Here is a 19,155-nt window from a genome sequence, read left to right on the forward strand (position 1 = left end):
GATGCCCAGCACAGTCCTCAAAGGATCACTGTCCCAATGCACCCAGCCACTGGCTGAGCTGACAGAGAATGCAAATGCACTGTGCAATGTCATATTTTCATCATGCATACTGTGCCTGTGTTTATTGACAGTCAACCTCCCATTACAGCCTCCTGAATGGGTTTTAGCCATAGCTGATACTGAAGTCAGCGAGCAGCACTGCTTCCTCCAGCTGTTACCCTTAACAAAAGGCTCTGTAAGTGCAAGAAAGGCTCCCTTTGTGGCGATGTGCTCCTCCTTTCCTGCTATCAACAAACCAACCATGCACTGGGAAAATGACTGGGAAATGACAGAAAATTAGACAGCAGGAGTAAGAAGGGCTTTGCCTGGATGCCACAGGTCTTAACGTGTCTCCTCGGCATAAAGCAATCCCTACAGAAACTTAATACCCAATATCCTATGTACTAATATAACGTATATTAGTACAATGTTTCTATGATTTGCAACAACCTAGTGTTGTTTCATGCAGCTGAAGCACTTACAAATTATGCTGCAGCACCCTGTGGATTCAGCTACGCCGACTCAAATCACTGTCAAAACCACTGGAATAACTGAGGCCCTCGATGGATAAATTGCTTAAGAGAAATCTCACAAATAGCCCAAACTGGAGCACCATAAAATGGAGAAATTAAAAAAACCAAAAAACAAAAAACAAAAAAAACGCCAGAGGGGGGTCAGGTTTTTTAATCCCTTGATTTACAAGTAAGTTATTCTACATTCATGTAGTACTGATCAACAGAGTTATGCTGGAACATCATGGTGTTGCAGTGCTCTCACTGTGTGGCTGTTCTGTTGCTTATAACATGTACTGCCAAAACCTTTGCTGTTTTGATCTTTTTCAGCATTTACCTACAGAAATACCACCTGCAATTCAACATATCCTCTGTTAATAATAAAATATTAAAAAAGAAAAAGAAGAAAAACAACATCAGGGAAAGAAACTTCTTCTGCAACTCCCCAGCACTCTGGCAGCTCTTCAGCAGAGTTCCTGGCTAATTGTTTTCCTAAATCCATGCTGCAGTACCTAGGCAGAGCTGCGTGAGCTAATGACTGCTTTAGCACATCCTGTGGAGAGTCTGCCATTATAAACCAATGTCAGTAAATGTATTTATTGGCATTCTGCAGAAATTTTTACAGCAACAAATTGTAGCCTGCTTGCTCCAAACCATTCACTTAGCTTGGACATTTGCCTAAAACAATTCTTCTACTCAGTCGAAACAGGCATGAGAACACACTCTATTTACAGAATGAAATATTGCTAAGAGGATAATAGCATAACTAGTCTGGATGTCTTCTGATTATGGTCCTCTTGAGCTTTATGCATTGTGAATAAAGAGTTGGCAAGCAGTAGGCAAAATAAAACATAAAATGAAACTAGTGCTATAACAGTTCCATAATGCGAGGGGGGAAGGAAGAAGAGAAAAACTCAGTCCCTCCACTGGAACAATGAAACTCCTTACATTATGGTATTTATTGTCAAACGTTAGCAGAAACTGACCCCCAGTGTGGTGGCTCTGGGAAAGATGCTGCTTACAGATTCCTCCTCATTTTCCACGTTTTTCAGCATTTCCAAGGTTTACTTTTTCTAAATGCATAATTTGGTTTCTTAAAACAAAACCCTGCATCCTGAAAGCTCTATCAGATTTTTGCCATCTTCCCAAAGAGAAACCATACTTCACCAAGGAAAACACCCAACAGCTGGTATGAAAGTAAATGTTCGCTGCTGAGTGCTTTGAAAAAAAAAAAACATATAAACCAGAGCCCAAATAATGTCTGAGTCACACTAAAATATATTTGGGGTGATGCTAGAGGGATCAGCAGAGTTACTTCAGCTACCATCAGTGCTCCACTTGCTCACACAGGTCCTGAGTATGGACCTCGATCCGCTCAGTGTATCATTTGAAGTGCACCAATCTTTGGCATTCTGAGTGTAATTGCTCCTGAGCAATGCTTCAGAAGGCTGGCACACGTGCAGCAGGTCTACCAGCCTGTCTGCTCAGGACTAAAGCTCCATTTGCAAAGAATGGGGAAAAGCAAAATGAAGAGATCCTTCAAAACACACGCGGGGCTGCCCTTCTTCATAAAGCCTCATCTCCTCTGATGGCACTGGGAGGCGTTGGACCACAAGGAACTGGAAACTGTTGTTACGAAGGCAATTGCAACAGAAGAAAATACATTTCTTATCTGCAGAAAAGCAGAAAGGGCAGAAGGACGGAGCACACCCCGATGCAGCACACAGCAAGGATTGCCTGCGTTTTCCTGCATTTTAGCATTTCATTTTTAAATACTTTTTTTCCCCAGGAAGCTTTATAACCGCCTCTATTCTCATAGCTGCGGCAGCCAAAGCCCCCCACATCAGGAAGACGTTGGTTTACCTCTTTTTCATTGCCGGTTGTCATTTCCCATGTCCCATAGTGGCCCTTCTCCTGTCGGAAGAACTGAATGGCTTCTAAGAACGCCTCGACTTCATACGTGGCCTGCTTGAGAAAATCTGAAGAAAAGGTAACACAAATAGCCTTTAATAAAACTAAACACCTTTTAAAATCCACTTTCTTGTCCCATGCACATACCAGAGAAATATTTTCCAATCATTTACTCAGCCTAAGTGCTCGAAAACCTTTGAGTTTCCATGAAGACTCAGAAGCATAATGTTGCCAGATACAAACTGTCTCATCTAAAATGTTAAATTAAACCAACACTATTAACAGTTAGTGTAGAGCAAAACAGAGGAAAAGACAACCAATTTATAGGGACATCTGTCTGTGGTAGACTCTGACAAGCAGTCAGTGCCATCTGAAAGCTCATCCCTTTATATTTATGAATGAAATAAGATGGCATAGGGGCAAATAGTGACAGCACGTAGAAGGGCCAGAAGTTGGGAGCTTCTGCTTCTTTCAGTTAAGGTAGCAATTAAGAATGTAAGATACTGATAATGATCTCAGTGACAGCACGATGTGGGCCCTTGAGAAATTGCTGAACTCTGACTTACCATTCCCCAATACTCTTCTGCTTCATTTGTTTTGCTGCGGAATAGGAGATTTTTTCATGAGCAATAACAATGGGACAAAGTAAGTTTTTTGCTTGTGCCAATTAAGAAATTTCTAACAAAACTGTTGTGCTTTTCCCCAACATTTCAGGAATGTTTAACCCCAGCTCTGAATTACCTGCTGCTGTCTGTGGGTGCTACTGCTAGATGGTAGCTTGTCCCCAGCCTGCAATGATAGCCTGCAGACACTGTGTTGTACAGAGGAGCCTGCAGCACTGAAACACCTGCAAACAAGTGGCTAGGCTAGTTTGCTCTTAAAAACACCAGGGAGCCAGCCATGACTTGGAAATTCTGTCTCTGGCAACTTCTTCTCTCCATACTGCAAGAATTTTGAGCTATTTGCAGTCAACAGTCTCCTTCACATGACAGCATGCAAAAACACACCTAAGTAAAGCTGTAACAGCTATCATGAAGCAAAACAAGTTTGTCGTGATCTGGGGAGAAATTCCTCTTCCTCAGAAGGTGGAAAAGCTCTCTAAAGAAACGAGGCTGCTTGGCAAACCTAAAGAAGGCTGAAAAACCACAGCTGAAATAGATCAGGAATCCAAGTGCTGCCCATGCTGAGTAACAGCTTCAGGATTACCGTGAGGATTATTACTGCAGGGGAACAACAAAGCCATGACAATTTATTGTCTCCTCTGCAAGGTTAACAAGTTGCAGCACTGATCAGCTGAAGCACTATTGTGTGCGTGCTAGGAAGAAAGGGGGGAAGAACAATGTTAATTCTATCAAAGGTAAGTATGCTGCTTTTGAAGATGCTGGTATGTATAAGTAATTGTTATGCAAAGTCAGAGATTAAATTCTCAAGCCTTGCCTGACAAGAAAGTCATGCATTTGATGTGTTCAGGAAAGTTTCTAAAGACAAAAGCTTTACAGGAGGCTTGCATGCACACCAAGGGCAATAGAGGGATTATACAAATTATAGCTAATTTGGAAGATTAACACTATGCTAACTCCCCTTCTATCTCCTCCCTGCATTTTACCAGCTGGTAGGCACCACCCCTGTTTTGCAAATACTCAGAGGTTCTGAGAGATCAAACGATTTCTTCAACACCACACAATGATCAACCAAGAGAACAAAAGGCACATAAAATCCCAATCTCTTTTTCAGTGCTACCTCCTTAATTTATAGCATTTATAATAGCAAATCATAAACCAGGATGCAAAAATACCAGTTTAAGAGTTGTACAGTCAGGCTGCTTGCTGCCAAGAGAAGATCCTCTGATGGCAGCTTGGACAAATGAATGGAGTACTCCACCTGTAAAATTGGTGGAGTGCTGCATCTGAAAGCTTTTGTCCTCCTGAAAGCAAACTCTGAATGTTTAGACCAGGCTTAGCTGGAGGAAGGGAGAGTGCAGCTTTTCAGCCCTCCCATGGTGACTCACATGTTTTGTTTCTCCACAGCTGTGCTCCCTCCTAACCAAAAGGGACAGCAGAGCATCCAAAGGGCTGCATCTTGGACCTGCCAAGGTGACGATTTGCCAGTGCTGACACGTCTCTGCTTTCAGATCATGGAGTTTTAAACCCCGTGCTCAAGGGAGTGCTCTGTTCTCACTGTTCCCGACCCACAGAAAAGTGGGAGGAAGGTGCTAAAAAAACAAGAGCAATTCTCTGTATAGTTCATGGGAACAGTGTCAGGCTGTAAGTAGCATAAAATCCCATATCACACATTCTTTCCTGTGTCAGTAAGCACAAGAGAGCACCACAGTTATGGTAGTCTTACTGCAAATACAGCTCAAAGTAAAAAGGAAGCTTTATCCTTTCAAGGCCTACTGTCATTGCTTTAATGTAAGCAATTTTTGTCACTTTCCATAGGAGGAAAGGATTGCATCAGAGATAACGCACTGAGCAAGCAGATCTGTCCAAAGCTGGCCTGCGCAGAAGCTGTTGGCAATGGACACAAGAGGCACATTGATGGGAAATGTCTTGAGAAAAGGGAACTGTACCCAAGATGAAAGGAGCTGCAGTGCACATCCTGCAGGGTTTCAGGAGGGAAGAACCAGTGTAAGACAACTAGCAGTTTATGGAAAGGCTAGAAGGCTGTGGACAGATTGGCAGCCAGCTGCATTCTAGCAGGGCAAAGCAAGGGAAACAGTGAGTGAGCTGTTGGGTAGTAGCCCTGCTTTCGTGCAAGACAGAGGATGGTGCGTGGGAGATGGAAGCAGAAACTGCAGCTGCAAGCAGGGCAGGTGGCAAACCCCTATTGTGTCAGGAATGATTGCTCATCTGCAGAAAGGACAACCTGTGCATCCCTCTGGGGCTTCCCCTGATGCAGCTGGTGCCTATCACAAGCCATGGATCTGCACCCACTGCTGTAGAACCCGAAGCATGTCAGGGAGCTCAATGCAGCAGTGGCTGTGAGTCCTCCTCCAACTCTCACACGATGTGTGGGGGTTGTGTGCTGGTGCAGTGTCTTATTACCTCTGGTTCCAGGTTTCTTTGAAGCTAACCTGGGTTGCTGCAGGTTATGTATTCTGGTGACACAATGGAACAGGTTGCCCAAGGAGGTTGTGGATGCCCCATCCCTGGAGGCACTCAAGGCCAGGCTGGATGTGACTGTGGGCAGCCTGCACATAGCAAGGGGGTTGAAACTAGATGATCATTGTGGTCCTTTTCAACCCAGGCCATTCTATGATCCTATATGTAAAGGCACACCTTAACAAAGATTGCTCTTCTTTCTGTGCAGTAATCACTGTACTACCTCAGTCTACTTTCCTACTTGTGTCATATACATGGCTTCCACAACCACAGCAAGCTGGAAACATCTGCTCTGCATGTGTGATGTACCTTATTCTCCTCTGCCTGGGCCAGCTGCTGCCCTCCTCAAAACAGAAAACTGTCCTTTTCAGGTATCATACAGGTAGCCTGTATGCACACACGTAGGCTTCTAGCTCCACCTTCAAGCTCTATCTGTTTATGAAGGGAAGAGCCAAGCACAGAAAGATTTAATTGTCACTGGACAAGAAGCAGTTAGCAAATAAATCTTCAACAACATTGCAAGCTGTGAAGTTTACTGAATGTCCTCCAGCATAATGCCTGTGAGACTTTACGGGCACCCAGACTGATGCTACGTGCTTAATGCAGGCTCCTCTGCACTTGGAAAGTTCCCCGAGCAGCTTCTCCAGCTGCTAATGGATAGAACATCTGCTTGTTTGGGGAGAGCAAAACAAAATTCTGTTTGGTCTCTTTTATTTCGAAATAAGAAAAGCCACACAGAGACTCTATTTCTCATACCCCAGCATGCAGCCTAATTCAAATAACAAATGCAGATAAGATACTGCTAACAGTGCATTCCTTTTATAAACATAACACAGAAGCAGTTCATTCACAGAGTAACTGCTGCAAAGCTCCTACTGAAAAGAAGAAAAGACAACTGGAAATACCGTGACTTTCTGCATCTCCCCACATCACTTATCTCACGAAGGCACAGTGCTTTCAGTGCTGCAGAAGGCTGCCTGTAGGCACGAGCCTCCTCACAGTGTATGTCCCTCCAAAAATAAATCTTAAACCTTCGCTGATCGAAATGATGCTCAGAGGACCAGGCTCCTCAACACCCACTAAGAGCAGTGGGCACCGATGAAGTCCTGGTGCCAAATCCATAACACAGGAGGTCCCATGCCTAATTTTGGACACATCCAATGTTTTGGCCACTGTCAGAATTCTGTCCCTTAATGTGGTTCTTCATGTTACCCACTACAGCTCCTTGGTGTCACCCAGCAGATGCCTGGTCAGACAGCAGTAATGGGCCACCTTCAGCCCCAGGCTCCCACATGTGTGCCCAAAGGCAGCAGCATGGACTAGCTGCCCTGCTGTTCTCAGCCTCACCTGGCGTCATAGACTGGCCAGTCCTACCCTAGTCAAACACAGAAATTTGCTGTGCAAAACCTTCTAGAAACAGACTCTGTTAGCAGAGGCAGTAAGTGCCTTAGGGCTCGCTGCCTGGCGCTAAAAGTGTGGATTTTCAGCAAATGTGGATGATAGGAAATCTGTGTTCAACCATTCCAATTCAAGCGCCTTAACTGCATGTACCACACACTGCTGCATCGGATGATTAATCACTCAGATGGCAATTTCCCTAATTACAACTGAAGGGAGGTACCTCTTTAATAATACATCCCCTAGGCTGCTATGCTGAAGGTTAAAACACTTTTCAATACCCAATTTAGCCTGTGCACCCCTCTGGGCAATCACTGTTATGAATAGGGCTCACTGCTGCAGCATTAAAAAGGAGTACAATGGTCACGACTCCACAGGAACTGTGATAGGTATCTGAAGACAGCTTAGAGTTTACTCCCTTCACAAATGCAAAGTCAACAAGCAAAGTCTTCATGTAAGCAGCAGCATGGCTCATTCCTGTGCTTCTCATAAAGCCTCGTGGCAAAGGCTGTGTTTGGGGAGCTCAGCAAAATGTTTCTGCAGCTCCTGGTGGGACTGTGGTCAGATGCGGTAACCAGACAGCAAGAATTTTCCACCTCCCACAATTTATGGGGTGATCTGCTCCGCTGAGACACCAACAGTTTGCAGTTCCCTCCTGCATCCCTCCTGCAAACTGGGCCTCGCTCATTTCTGGATGCAGCAGCAGCATTACAGTGTGGAGCTGCTCAGGGCCAAGGAGCTGCAGTCAGGATATTTTACGATGTGTAAAAACCGTGCATGCCATTCTTCAAAACCAGCAGAGTGCCCCAACTGCAATCCAGTAAATATCCCTCTCCCTTACGGGTTTTTGTTACGCTAGATTTATTACTTTTGTTGTTAATAATAATAAAGGGGTATACGGGCTGTGGACAAAGTACTTTACCAAAGCTAGCTAAGGCCACCGAGAGCAATCTAAGTCTTTGGCTGACATTTAACAAATAGCTGAGGCCCAGAGAAGATGAAGATGAACCAGTGCTAACACAGAATCCAGAAGCCTGAGCTCACAGAGTACAGGTTTTAATTAAAGAAATGCTGATCCTGACAATCCGCCCATTGTTCGACTTCCAAAACTCAGAAGCAGTCCACCCTGCTCCCTCTGCCTCCTGCAGCACCAACATCTGTGCATGCTCCTATGCTGGAGGCTGAGGACAGGTTGGTTCTGCAGTCAGTGGATGTTATTTTCCACATGGGTCCTGAATTCTTCCTGCAGGTAACTGTGGATGATGCCACAGCTGATGCCAAGCAATCTTATAGCAATGGTAGTATTTATATATGATGGTGATGCAGTCAGCCTGGCTCTTCTCTACTTCCTTACTAATTTAATTAATTAAATTAGAAACCTTGTTTAATTTCATATAACCTCACAGTAAAACATTCTTGCTCCCTCATCTACTTGGTGAAAACCTAGCTTAGATGATGGCAGTGCCTTGCTGATCCCCTTATGTAGCATCTTCCTGGGACAAGAAAAATCTCTGGCTCTACAGTGTTGGTGAAGGGCTGTGCTTCTTGGGAGGCTGTGAATAGAGCAGTAGGAGGTAGACAAAGCTGAATAATATTTGGGATTTTCAGTGTTTTACTTTTGGTTTCAGCAGTCTCAAAAGATGGTGCTTCCACCACTTCTTGTTTGTACTGGACATCACCCTCAACAGAACAGTTTCTGTGATAAGATTTGCAAGTCAAACTTCTCCCAATTCCCTTCCTCTTCCAAGTCATCCTCCTCTCACCCCAGCATCTGTTTCTTTTGAACATATTTAGATTGTTGTGTTTCCCCTGCTTTCCATTAAACATGCTTTTTAATAATAATAAAAACAATCTATTTGATTTTTCTAATTGAATTTCTTTTAAAAAATAGCCCTTTTAAAACAAAGGCTGGTAAAAAAAGAAAACAGAAAATATCCATTCCAAAGCAAAGGGGGGCTGTAGAAAGAAAGGGCTATTATATTCCAGAAGTGTGGTATCTTAGCCATCTCAATAAGCAGGACGCTGCCAGCTCTCGTAGTGGCACTTTGAAGAAAGCTTCACACTGCCAACTGCCGACAGATTTGGGTGAAAGCATCTGGAGAACACTGGGGAGTCAGAGATGTTCCTGCAGTTAAAGAATGATTCCACCAACCTCCCTACACCACTATTAGGGGATGCCTATCAATACAAATAAGCGAGAACACCAAAGAGCAGTTTCCCTCTCTATGAATGATCTATCTAGCACAGGTTTCCTGCAGTAGTGTTTTTTTTTTCCTATTATTTCAGAGAATACCCTCCTGGGATTCAGTTGCTCTGGCTAAGAACCGCAGCAGTTACTGCTGGTTGCTCATCCAGTTTCTGTTAATGATGAGTAACTTTCTCCGAGGTGGTGCATGAGCGATATCATCACATGGAAAATGATGGACACAGAGAACAGGCCAAGAGAGAGTCCTGGCCCACAAGTTGTTATGAACAGATGTGCAAAACCAAGCCATCATCTCCTTATCAGATGGCAAAAAGAAGTCACCTGAGTTCTTAGGTATTTCAAGAGCTACTGCTTGTACTACAGAAAATTGCTAAGGAAGGCAATGGCCATAGTCTCCAAGAGCTGAGGTCCTGAATATTTCTGTCTCTTAAAAACCAAACAAAACAGTCCTGACACACAGAACTTCACCCAAGGGCTAAGTAAATCCAAGTGAATTCATCTTCCTGAATGTGGGGAAATTAGGAGGACTGGGGAACTGCACTTCATGGGATGACAGCCTGCTCTGGGTTGGTAAGCAGCTACAGCACCCCAGAGATATATCTCTGAACGAAAGAACACACAGTTTAGTTTCACAAAATGAATGCTGTCATATTATTATCCCAAACTGAGTTGGAAGTGAAGTATAACAGCTTGATCTGAGAGGCATCAATCTCACAGCTCTGATGTTTTCCGGAGAGCTATGTGCGGTGTATTATTCATAGATCATGTGGTACAAAACTGCTAACCACTAACAGAAGCAAGATGAGGTCATTTCCAAACAGGATACAACCCTGCAATAATACTCTGCATTTATAGCAAATAAAGTTTTGCAGCACAAACTCCCTCAGAGAAACATTACACCAGAGTTTCAGATGGGTGCTTCGCAGCATGCATTGCCTATATTAAAGCTGCTCAAAGTAGCACCTCCCTCTGCCAGGAGCATCACCCTGGGGTTTTATAGCCTAAACCACAGCATCATCCATCTCCGATAATACCCAAGTGCTTTACAAACCACTCCTGGTAAAGATGATCATTTTTTCTACCGCTGACCTTTGAAGCTGCAGCCCAAATACAGCCTTCCACCTGCGCCAATGAGTCTCTTCACAGCTACTAAAATAGGCTCAGGGGGTGGCTGCAAGGCAGTGCCTCTTCTGCACCACCTCCTGCTTTGTACTACGTTAGAAATGAAAGATCAGACCACGGTGGGAGGTGATGTAAGTAGCAAGAACATCACTTCAATTAAGATTTTACACACGTTAATCATCTTGGCATTTCAGAATGAATATACCTCCCCCTGATTGAAAAACCTAACTACGGTACAATCAAGAGAGGCGTACTGGAAAAGCCAAAGCCATGAAGTTCCACTGAAGGAACTGATGTCACAGACGGAAGACACCCTGTATAAGGAAAAAGTAGTCTCATTTTAAGCAAATCATACAGCAAGTTCTAAATTCTCTTCTAAAACATTTCTTTTTTTTTTTTTTTTTAGCACCTTGCAGATCTTGTCAGAGATTTTCACTGCAAAGTGGTGTTGTAAGTTGTGACGATGCTGATACTTCCACCAACATCTACACCCCAGTTTTGAACCCGTATTTGGGCTTGTGGGTCAAGTGAGAGACACGGAATAGACCAACCATCACCTCAGCCACTCAGATGGGGTAAAGGAGAGATTTCACCCTGTTAACCATCAAGTGATTGAATTAACAAGTCAAAAAGCAAGCTCCAGGTCTGAGTTGGACAGGAGAAGTGCTATGTACTGCCTGCACTGTGCTTTTGCCCAGCCACAAAGTATCACACAAACCTTCAGAGCAGAAAGCTACTGTACTTTAACATCAAAAAAGGTGTTTTTGGTATTTTGTGGTCATCAAAGCAATTTCCCACTCAGTTGTACTTTATTTGGTCCTTCTGCACATTATCGGAAGGAGATAATTCTGAAAATGATACCCGAAAAAGAAACTCCTTTTCTTCACCTGCCCTCTCCAGATGAGAAAAGCCATCCCATTTGCAACAGAAGACTCATAAACCTCTTCCAAGCCCTATTTGGATTCGTGCTTTTAGGGATAAAGATGAGCAATCCAGCACCAGGTTTAGGGACAGTGAGATGCATGCAGAAGGGATGGCAAAGAGAGGAAAGTGGCCAAGGAGGACAGTATTTCTCCTGATACAGCCGACCTTATCTTCATCTTGAGCATCTAACATCACCTTCTCAGTCTTTATCAGCACTTCAGTAATTATTCTGAATTACAGCCCAAGAGTTGGCAAACCATTATGTACACATAGTGCTGGAACAACAGAAATAATGATGAGAAAAACACCTGTCAGCTAAATTTAGATCTGAAAAAGGAAATGTGGGCCCAGCCAGTGGCAACCCAAAACAGCAGAGATGGAGGAAAAAATCTGATGGTGTCTCAGTTCTGCTATTGTAGTGTGCAGTGTGAGATTAAAAGGAAATTTTGTATTGATCCCTTGCCTAATGCATGTATTTATGGGACTTTTCTATTTTTTTCTCTTTTCTTTTTATTTATGGCTTAATTGGAGACTTAATTAACAGGATATAGTTTTGAAAGTCCCTTAGCTTCCTGTGTCGTGATGGTGTTTATCAAGATACGGATGTGAAATCAAACGAGATGAAAGAATCTAAAAACAAGAAGTGAAACTGCATCTCCCCAAATTAGCTAGTTGTATTTTCCTTCTCATCACACAGACTTCCCTGCACCGCAGCACCAACTGGTTGGGCTTCTTCCCTTTTAACAGCAAATACCAAGTGAAACTCAGTAGCTGGTAACCTCATACAGGGAAAGGAAAAGACCTCATAAAGTGACAAAATAATGAAAGAAACATTCAGGAGAAACTTCTGTCTGATTTACAGGGCATGCAAATGTAAAGAACTGAAAAATGAAGGACATTTCCCTCATAACCGCTATTCTGGCACTGACAGCACTTCACTGCTGGGGATGAGGTGGGCACCTCACTAGCAACCTGCCCCCTAAAATGGGAGGGGTGCAGCTCTAACCACTTCTCTGTTTTCCAAAAACAAAATGGGGATGGAGAGGGAATGAAAATAAGACCAAACTGTGGGTGGAAGTGGAGGGACCATGGAGATAATGGCAAACAGATGATCTGCATGCCACAGTCCACGTCTAATCTGGAAATAGCAGGTTAAGAAAAGGGAGTTTAAAATGAAGCCACTTCAACACTCCACTTCAACTCAAGCACAGCTTCTTTAAAAACCTGAAAGCTTTTAAAACTAAGTGTTACATGAAATCTCATGCTGATGAAGGTCTGAGCTCGACAGAAGCTTGAGAAGAACTCTCTGGAATCACAGAACATCCCAGAGTCGGAAGGGACCCACAAGGACTGTTGAGTCCAATTCCTGGCTCCACACAGGAGCATCCAAACCTCAGACCATATGTCCAAGAGCATTGTCCAGAGTTTCCATGAGCTCTGGCAGCTCGGGGCTGTGCTCACTGCCCTGGGGAGGCTGTTCCATGCCCATCGCCTTCTGGGGCAGAACCTATTCCTTCCATCCAACCTGATTCCTGCATCGCAGCTTCATGCTGTTCCTTTGGGCTCTATAAGTAACAGTGAAAGGTTAGCAGCTCCTCCTGGTCAACCCAAGAATAAATTAAAGCAAAACTTGGGGATGGAAAGTCAAAAAAAGGTTCTATGGGCAGAAAAATGCACTTCATGTTGTCCCTTCTATCAGGAAGTTGATATGAAAATGATATTAGAATATATAGTATAGTCACATGCATCTTCTTCTGACAGTTATTTCTTGACTTGGCACATTTGCCATTTTAAACTTCTAGTTTTCAATTTTGCAGAAACATTGAAGGCATTATGACTACTCTGGGAACCTACCGCAAGTGTTTTACAACACAAGAAACTGACTGACAAACGCTGAAAGCTTAATCGTGTAGCACTGTGCCAGAGATCTGTGTCTTCTCTGTATGTGGAATTATCTCTATCAAGAGACATCACCAAATATTATTACTCTACGCCACGTTTTACTATTGACTCTGCATTTGCTGGCACAGAAGAAGCCTCTTCAGCAACGAGCATTTCTTTGGCTGATCCACACTCTATGTTTAGAGACCTCCCCTGAACATTATCTTTCTATATGCATATTCAAGTCATTTAACTAACTTAACTCACCCTTTCATTTCCAACCACCAAAAAGCTTTGAAATCAGCAAATATGCATTTTACAATGTTTCATATCCTCTGCCTTAGGTAATAAACTCAGTGAGAAAGAAATCACGGCATTTCAGAGCTGCACACAGTGTTCTTTAATGCAGCTCACTGATGCTTAAATTACAAAGGTATTGGTAAAGACTGGGAAGTTTGGAGGGAAGGAAGCTTTTGATGGAGCTTTTGTAAAGTAATTCTGAGATAATGAGCAGGACACACCAACTGTGCAAATATCCTATTAGCCTTTATTGTTCCTAGAAGAAAAAATTTAAGAGAAGGGTCATACACAAAAATGATGCAGACAAGTTTTAATATTCATTTGACTTAAGCTCAGCCAGAAAAGGGTTCTGACAGCAGGTACCGCTTATGTGAAGTTTGCCAGGTCTGGCACCCCAATTACTGCAGCTCTCACAACTGGCCCAGACCCCCAGCACGAGCTCCAGGCCCCCACATCTCCTCACCATCTGGCTCAGACCTCCGACCTCAGATCATTCAGTTCCAGACCCAGCCCTATGGTCTCTATGGTCACAGGCTCCTACGCCTCCCCTCGTGCTTGACAGATACCCTGAACTCAGTTTTGCTGGTGAGTGAAGCTAATGGACATTTACACCAGATGGAATTCCATCAGGAGAGCACTCAGGGCTCACCAGCCCTGGCCCTGCACAGGCAGTCCCTGTGCTCTGCAGTCCCTTCTCCCACAGCTGGCACAGGGACCTGTCACACACATCCAGCTGGGAGCTGGCACTCCAAACCTGCAGGGTGCCCATGATGCCGGGGCTCCTTTCCTACCTGCTGGCACTTGGGACCCCAGCACACACCCAACAGAGAGCAGCCTTACCCTGGAAAAGTGTTACAAGTGGAGGTCGGTAAAAAGGCAGGCAGACCGAGGTGATATCAAGTGTGGGGTTTGGCTGGGCTCACCACCCTCCTGTCTGCACCCCACTGTCACTTCCATCTCTTTCTTCCTCACCTACCCCACGCTTGTTCCTCTTCAATCCACTACAGCCTTTTCCTTTTCCCACCTTTGCTTTTTTCCCCTAAATATCTCATAACAAATCTCACACGTTCCCAGCCTCCTGGAAGACACCCTGAGACATACTTTACACAATCCCCAAGAGCTTTTCCCCTGCATCCCACAGCAAGTCCTGTCCTCATTCAGGCAATGGCAGCCTGGGTAGGCTTCTGGGCACTCTGGCACTGGGACCGTGAGCTGGGCCTCCTCCTCTGAGTTCCTCTATGCCCCTCAGCCCATCAGGATCCTGCTGTTGCTCCCTGGGCGTTGCTGCTTTCAGCAAGGAGCCCTGAATCACACAGCCTCATAACTTCAGGTCCCCAAAGCATTTGACCTCCTCTGCAAAGCCTAAGGCATCACGAAAGCTCTTTGCAGAAGAGCAGAACGGGAGCTGCCCAGATGAATCACGGAACTTGGATGATTTCTATGCTCAGATTAATCTATCCATCAACTTTCAGAATCAGGCTAACGAATGGAATCTCTGTGTACACATCCTGTTCACCTAGAATAATTTCAGCACCAGTCCTGGTTGGGTTAGGTACATTTTAAAGCTTGTTTAATTTATTTCACCTGAGTTGTACTCAAGAATGGTGCAAAATGTCTCCTCATTCCATCAACAATGAATGAAAACATTGTCTCGTTGAACTCATTATCAATTAGGATAAAAGAAAGCTGAACACAACAGGAAATTTGAAGGGGAAGGAAAAACCCACAGCACATGCATCTGACTCATACCTGCAAGTAGCAATCACTAAATCCAACCACTTTTGTAATTATTCTTCTGACCATGAGCTCTGACCAGAAAACCCAGAAACACAGGATGGACCAGTTATTTAAAAAGAGAGGCTCAGAAAAGAGTCAATGGCTGAATCCCAGGGCAGCTCCCATGACAAAACCACACACTGATTCACTTGAGGTTTGTGTTCAGAAAGAAGCAGCATTTAATTCTGCTTCCTGGGAGAAAGAGTCTAACTAAAAACTTCTCTGAATTTTTGGCTGAAACCCAGTGTGATACATTCCTTTCCAGAACTCCTAGTGCTATTTTACAGAAAAGACAGAAAGGCACCTTCTGATCAGACATTACATCTGCCTTTCACCTACCCTTGCCAAATCTGCCCTGGCAGGGGCGAGAAGTGGAGAATGCTGCCTTGGCCGCTGCTCCTCGTCCCACTACGTTCTATTCCACAGTCAAACTGGGAGGATCATTTGCTTCAAGCACAGAGTTAGGGTTACTGAGGTCAGTGATCATTTTTCCATTGACAGCACTTAGGTTTCTAGCAGATGGTACGAGTCCAAGAAATCAAGAAAATACTGGGTCCCATCTCCTTAGCCAGAAAAACCTGTTCAAGTTTACCAGTGAAACAATAGGTCTTAATCCAAACTGTCTTTATCTCCCAGTCTGTTGAGAAGAAATAGTGCGATAGGAAGGATGAGTGTTGTTCAAGGTACTCCAGTGTCACTTTGGTTGGGTAACAACTTGACCATAGAAAAAGCTGAGAGGGACAAATCCTGGAACAGATGCATAAATGAGCATCAGCTGAGCCATATGAAATATAATAAAACACAGACTTGCAGGCACTGGAGATGGAAAAGACCTGTTAGGTCATCGAATCCCAGCTCTTGCCAATTCCGAATTGTCCCCTGGAGTAATGTGCTGAACTTTAAGGGAAAAAAAATATAAATAAAAAAATAAGGCTGCCAAAAGCTTTGTCAAGCCTGTTACACTTGCTCCAGAAGAAGGAAATGAAAAACCCAAATCTCACGAACAGGCTTCAAGTCATGGAAGACTGACAGTGCCAGGAAAACTTGATTATATCCCCATCTACTTACCAAACCCTGGTGAGGAAAAAAGGGGTGGCTTCCCAAAGTCCAGAGCACTTTCTGTATGACAACATGTGAAATCAGGCTAATCAGAACCATAAATCACAGAGGCAGGCTTTGCCTTTGGGCACATCAGGGGAATGCAGGCTCCTCTGCCAGCTATGCAGGGAGTATTTATTGAGACTACAGACTTGAACTATTTGGAAGTGCCAGATGAAGGTGTGCTCCTTCTAGACTGATGCCTATGCTAATCTACTCCTGAAATAGTCTGTATAGTCGCCATGTTTCGTAGCGTTACCACATCGTTTTAGCCCTCAGTTTCCCCACACCTACACAGATTTGCATTGGAGTTGCTCTGCCTGGTTTGTACAAGGCTGGCAGTGCTGGAAAGGCTTGCTGTGGCTCTCCAGCTTCAGCATGAGCACAGCAAAGGGGGCCCAGAGCATGCCAGGGAAGCATACACCACCTGCTGAGTGCAGGGACTGGGAGTCCTGCATGTCCTGCAGAGGCAGTGCCTGCCATCACCCACCACAGAGCACCGTGCAAAGTACTCAGCATCCTAGGGGACTGCCTCAAAGTACAGTAATGTGTGTTTTCATCATGGGAATGCAGTCTTAAAGAGGACTGGAGATATCGTTGGCAGCGGAGATGAGAAGAAATTAAGAATCCAGGGAGGACAGCATGAGACAACTGTCTGAGGGTAATAGGGTGAAGCTGATGACCAGGAAACTAAAGTCATGGCTAAAAACAACACAGGGAGCAACTGCTGTAAGCAAAACAGACCCGTCACACATTGTACTCTCAATTCAATTATCTACAAGCATGGGCTTTCAGGCCTAAGTAGATGAAATTGTTGGAGACATTCCTGTGTTTTTATCTGCAACCAAAGGCAGCAGAGCAGATGGGACTCGAAACCAACACTACAGGCATGTAGGAATCTGGACACCAATAGGTCAGCTTGAAGAAAAACAAGGAAAATCACATTAAACCAATAATCTGAAGAACAGAAAAGTATTTCTTTTTTTGAAGGTTCCAGCTCACAAATGCTTTTCCAGTTCAACAGGAACAATGTTACTTTTATAATCCCAGCAAGTCACAAGTTGCTTTGCTTCAGACAATGCCTAGAAAACTTCTAGCCCAATGTACCCAGAAAGTGAGATTTAAAACAATTTTTTGTGCAAAGCAACGTACACCATGCCTTACACACAACTCACATCTCTCTCACAAGGCTCTGCCATGGCTGAAGGCCTGAACTGTCATCTCAGCACCCAACAGAACCAGAAAGTGTTTCATCAGCGATGGTGTATTTAAGACATCACAAAATGCACTGAGAGTCCACATTCTCTCATCATTTTACAGACGCAGTCCAGGAGACCTGTGCCACACTTGTCAAGCTTGCAAACACAAGTGAGAATTTAACATACCATGTTTACTAAGCGTCTCCTGTGATTTTGCACCAAGATACTGGTTTTGCACGAACTGACAGCAAGGGGAATGTCGCTTTCAAAGCAATTCCCATGTCTTCCATTTGAGTTTCCTGCAGTGCAGCTCAAACCCAACCTAACTCAGCTCCTGGCAAAGCTAGAAAAAGTGTATGTTAATTCATTTCTCAAGGCACTGAAAACTGAACATCTTTCATACATTTTCACAGTTTTTTTTTTCTTTTTCTTTTTTTTTTTTTTTACTGTAACAGCTATTTAAATCTCTCCCAGGGTAGATAAGGTGCAGGAAGAATTCCTTTTTGCACTCACCGTAGTTGGAGTGTCTCACACAGTCACTCAGCACTGCACTGAACTGCCTCTGGGCTTCTGGCTCCTGGAAGCAGTAGTAGCTGTGTCGGGCAAACGGCTGCCAGAGATACACTGGGAACTCCCTTGGCAGCTGAACGAAGGCTTGAGCAGTCTCCTTCTCACTCAACCCTACACAGAACACATCCCAACTTAAAATTTGCTGAATTTGGGGAGGGTTGGATCTTTTTCTCTTCTATGGCCTCTTGTTTTGTATTCAAGGCAGACGTAAATCACATACTTTTGGCAATATAATAGAAATATTCTATTGGATTGTAACTCATTTCCATGGCAAATGAGTAAATTACCAGACAACTCTGGTCTCTCCCACATAGAGACCACAAAGGGGCATATGGTCTTCCATGCAGAAACAAACTGCATTAAATCATGAAGGAACAGCAGTGATTTCCCTTTGCCCAAGATTTTCACACAGAACTGCATCACAGCCTTACAAACTGTCACTTCAAGCAAGTGATGAAGCAAAGAAATCACAAAGTATGGACCTTTAAAGGTCCCTTCTGACACTGAGGATTCTATGATGATGATCTGTAGCTGCAGCCTGACCCAAATCATTGCATACAGGGGATACTGTACAACATCAATCTTTTCTCAGTGCTGTGCATCCAGACACAGAAGAGTTTCATCTTGGTGAGTGTTCTGCACAAAAGGGCAGAAAGGCTGAAAAAGAGTAACTGAGCCAATCTTTGCAGAGGGTGAGCCATGGGAAGCCTGAAGTGGCCCTAGGATGCTCCACATTGCTCATCCTCAACTCTGGAGCTGAGGTGACAGAGGACACCTCCAAGCTCTGCAGCCACATGCCAGCCTCTGACCATCCTACACCATCAGTACTGTCTTGGGAAAAGGGAAATGAGGGACACTTCCCAGCAGTCCTAACTTTTAAGTAATATGAGACAGGACTTCAAAAAACACACAAAAAAGCCCCCCACAAAAAAGATAACTTCTCATTGCTCTCATCCTTTTTCAAACTTGACTCTACACCATGTAGAGATTAAGCCCCTGAACTTTCTCCGTCTTCAGGGACTGGGGAGGGGACAGGGAGAAACCCTGCAACTCCTGCTGCAGAAACAACAAATCCAGCAACAGCAACCTTCCTGTCGTCTCTGTGGGATGCATCAACA

At 44.1% G+C, this 19,155-nt stretch overlaps 1 protein-coding gene and 1 long non-coding RNA gene across 2 annotated transcripts in view; one reads left to right on the top strand and one right to left on the bottom strand.

The window, feature by feature from the left end:
- Window positions 1-19,155, bottom strand: part of NIBAN1 (niban apoptosis regulator 1) — a 60,383-nt gene that overhangs the window by 14,474 nt on the left and 26,754 nt on the right. Inside the window, exons 5-6 of the mRNA XM_048945842.1 lie at window positions 17,981-18,148; window positions 2,415-2,530 (exon numbers count right to left, since the gene is read on the bottom strand). Of these exons, the coding sequence (XP_048801799.1) occupies window positions 2,415-2,530; window positions 17,981-18,148 (284 nt within the window). The remainder of the gene's footprint in view (window positions 1-2,414; window positions 2,531-17,980; window positions 18,149-19,155) is intronic.
- LOC125693654 (uncharacterized) lies at window positions 3,210-5,439 on the top strand. Its single transcript, XR_007377195.1, has 3 exons — window positions 3,210-3,819; window positions 4,490-4,555; window positions 4,901-5,439. It is a non-coding gene; the product is annotated as an uncharacterized LOC125693654 (long non-coding RNA).

This window comes from Lagopus muta, chromosome 5 (genome assembly GCF_023343835.1).
Source record: "Lagopus muta isolate bLagMut1 chromosome 5, bLagMut1 primary, whole genome shotgun sequence".
NCBI classification, from domain to species: domain Eukaryota; kingdom Metazoa; phylum Chordata; class Aves; order Galliformes; family Phasianidae; genus Lagopus; species Lagopus muta.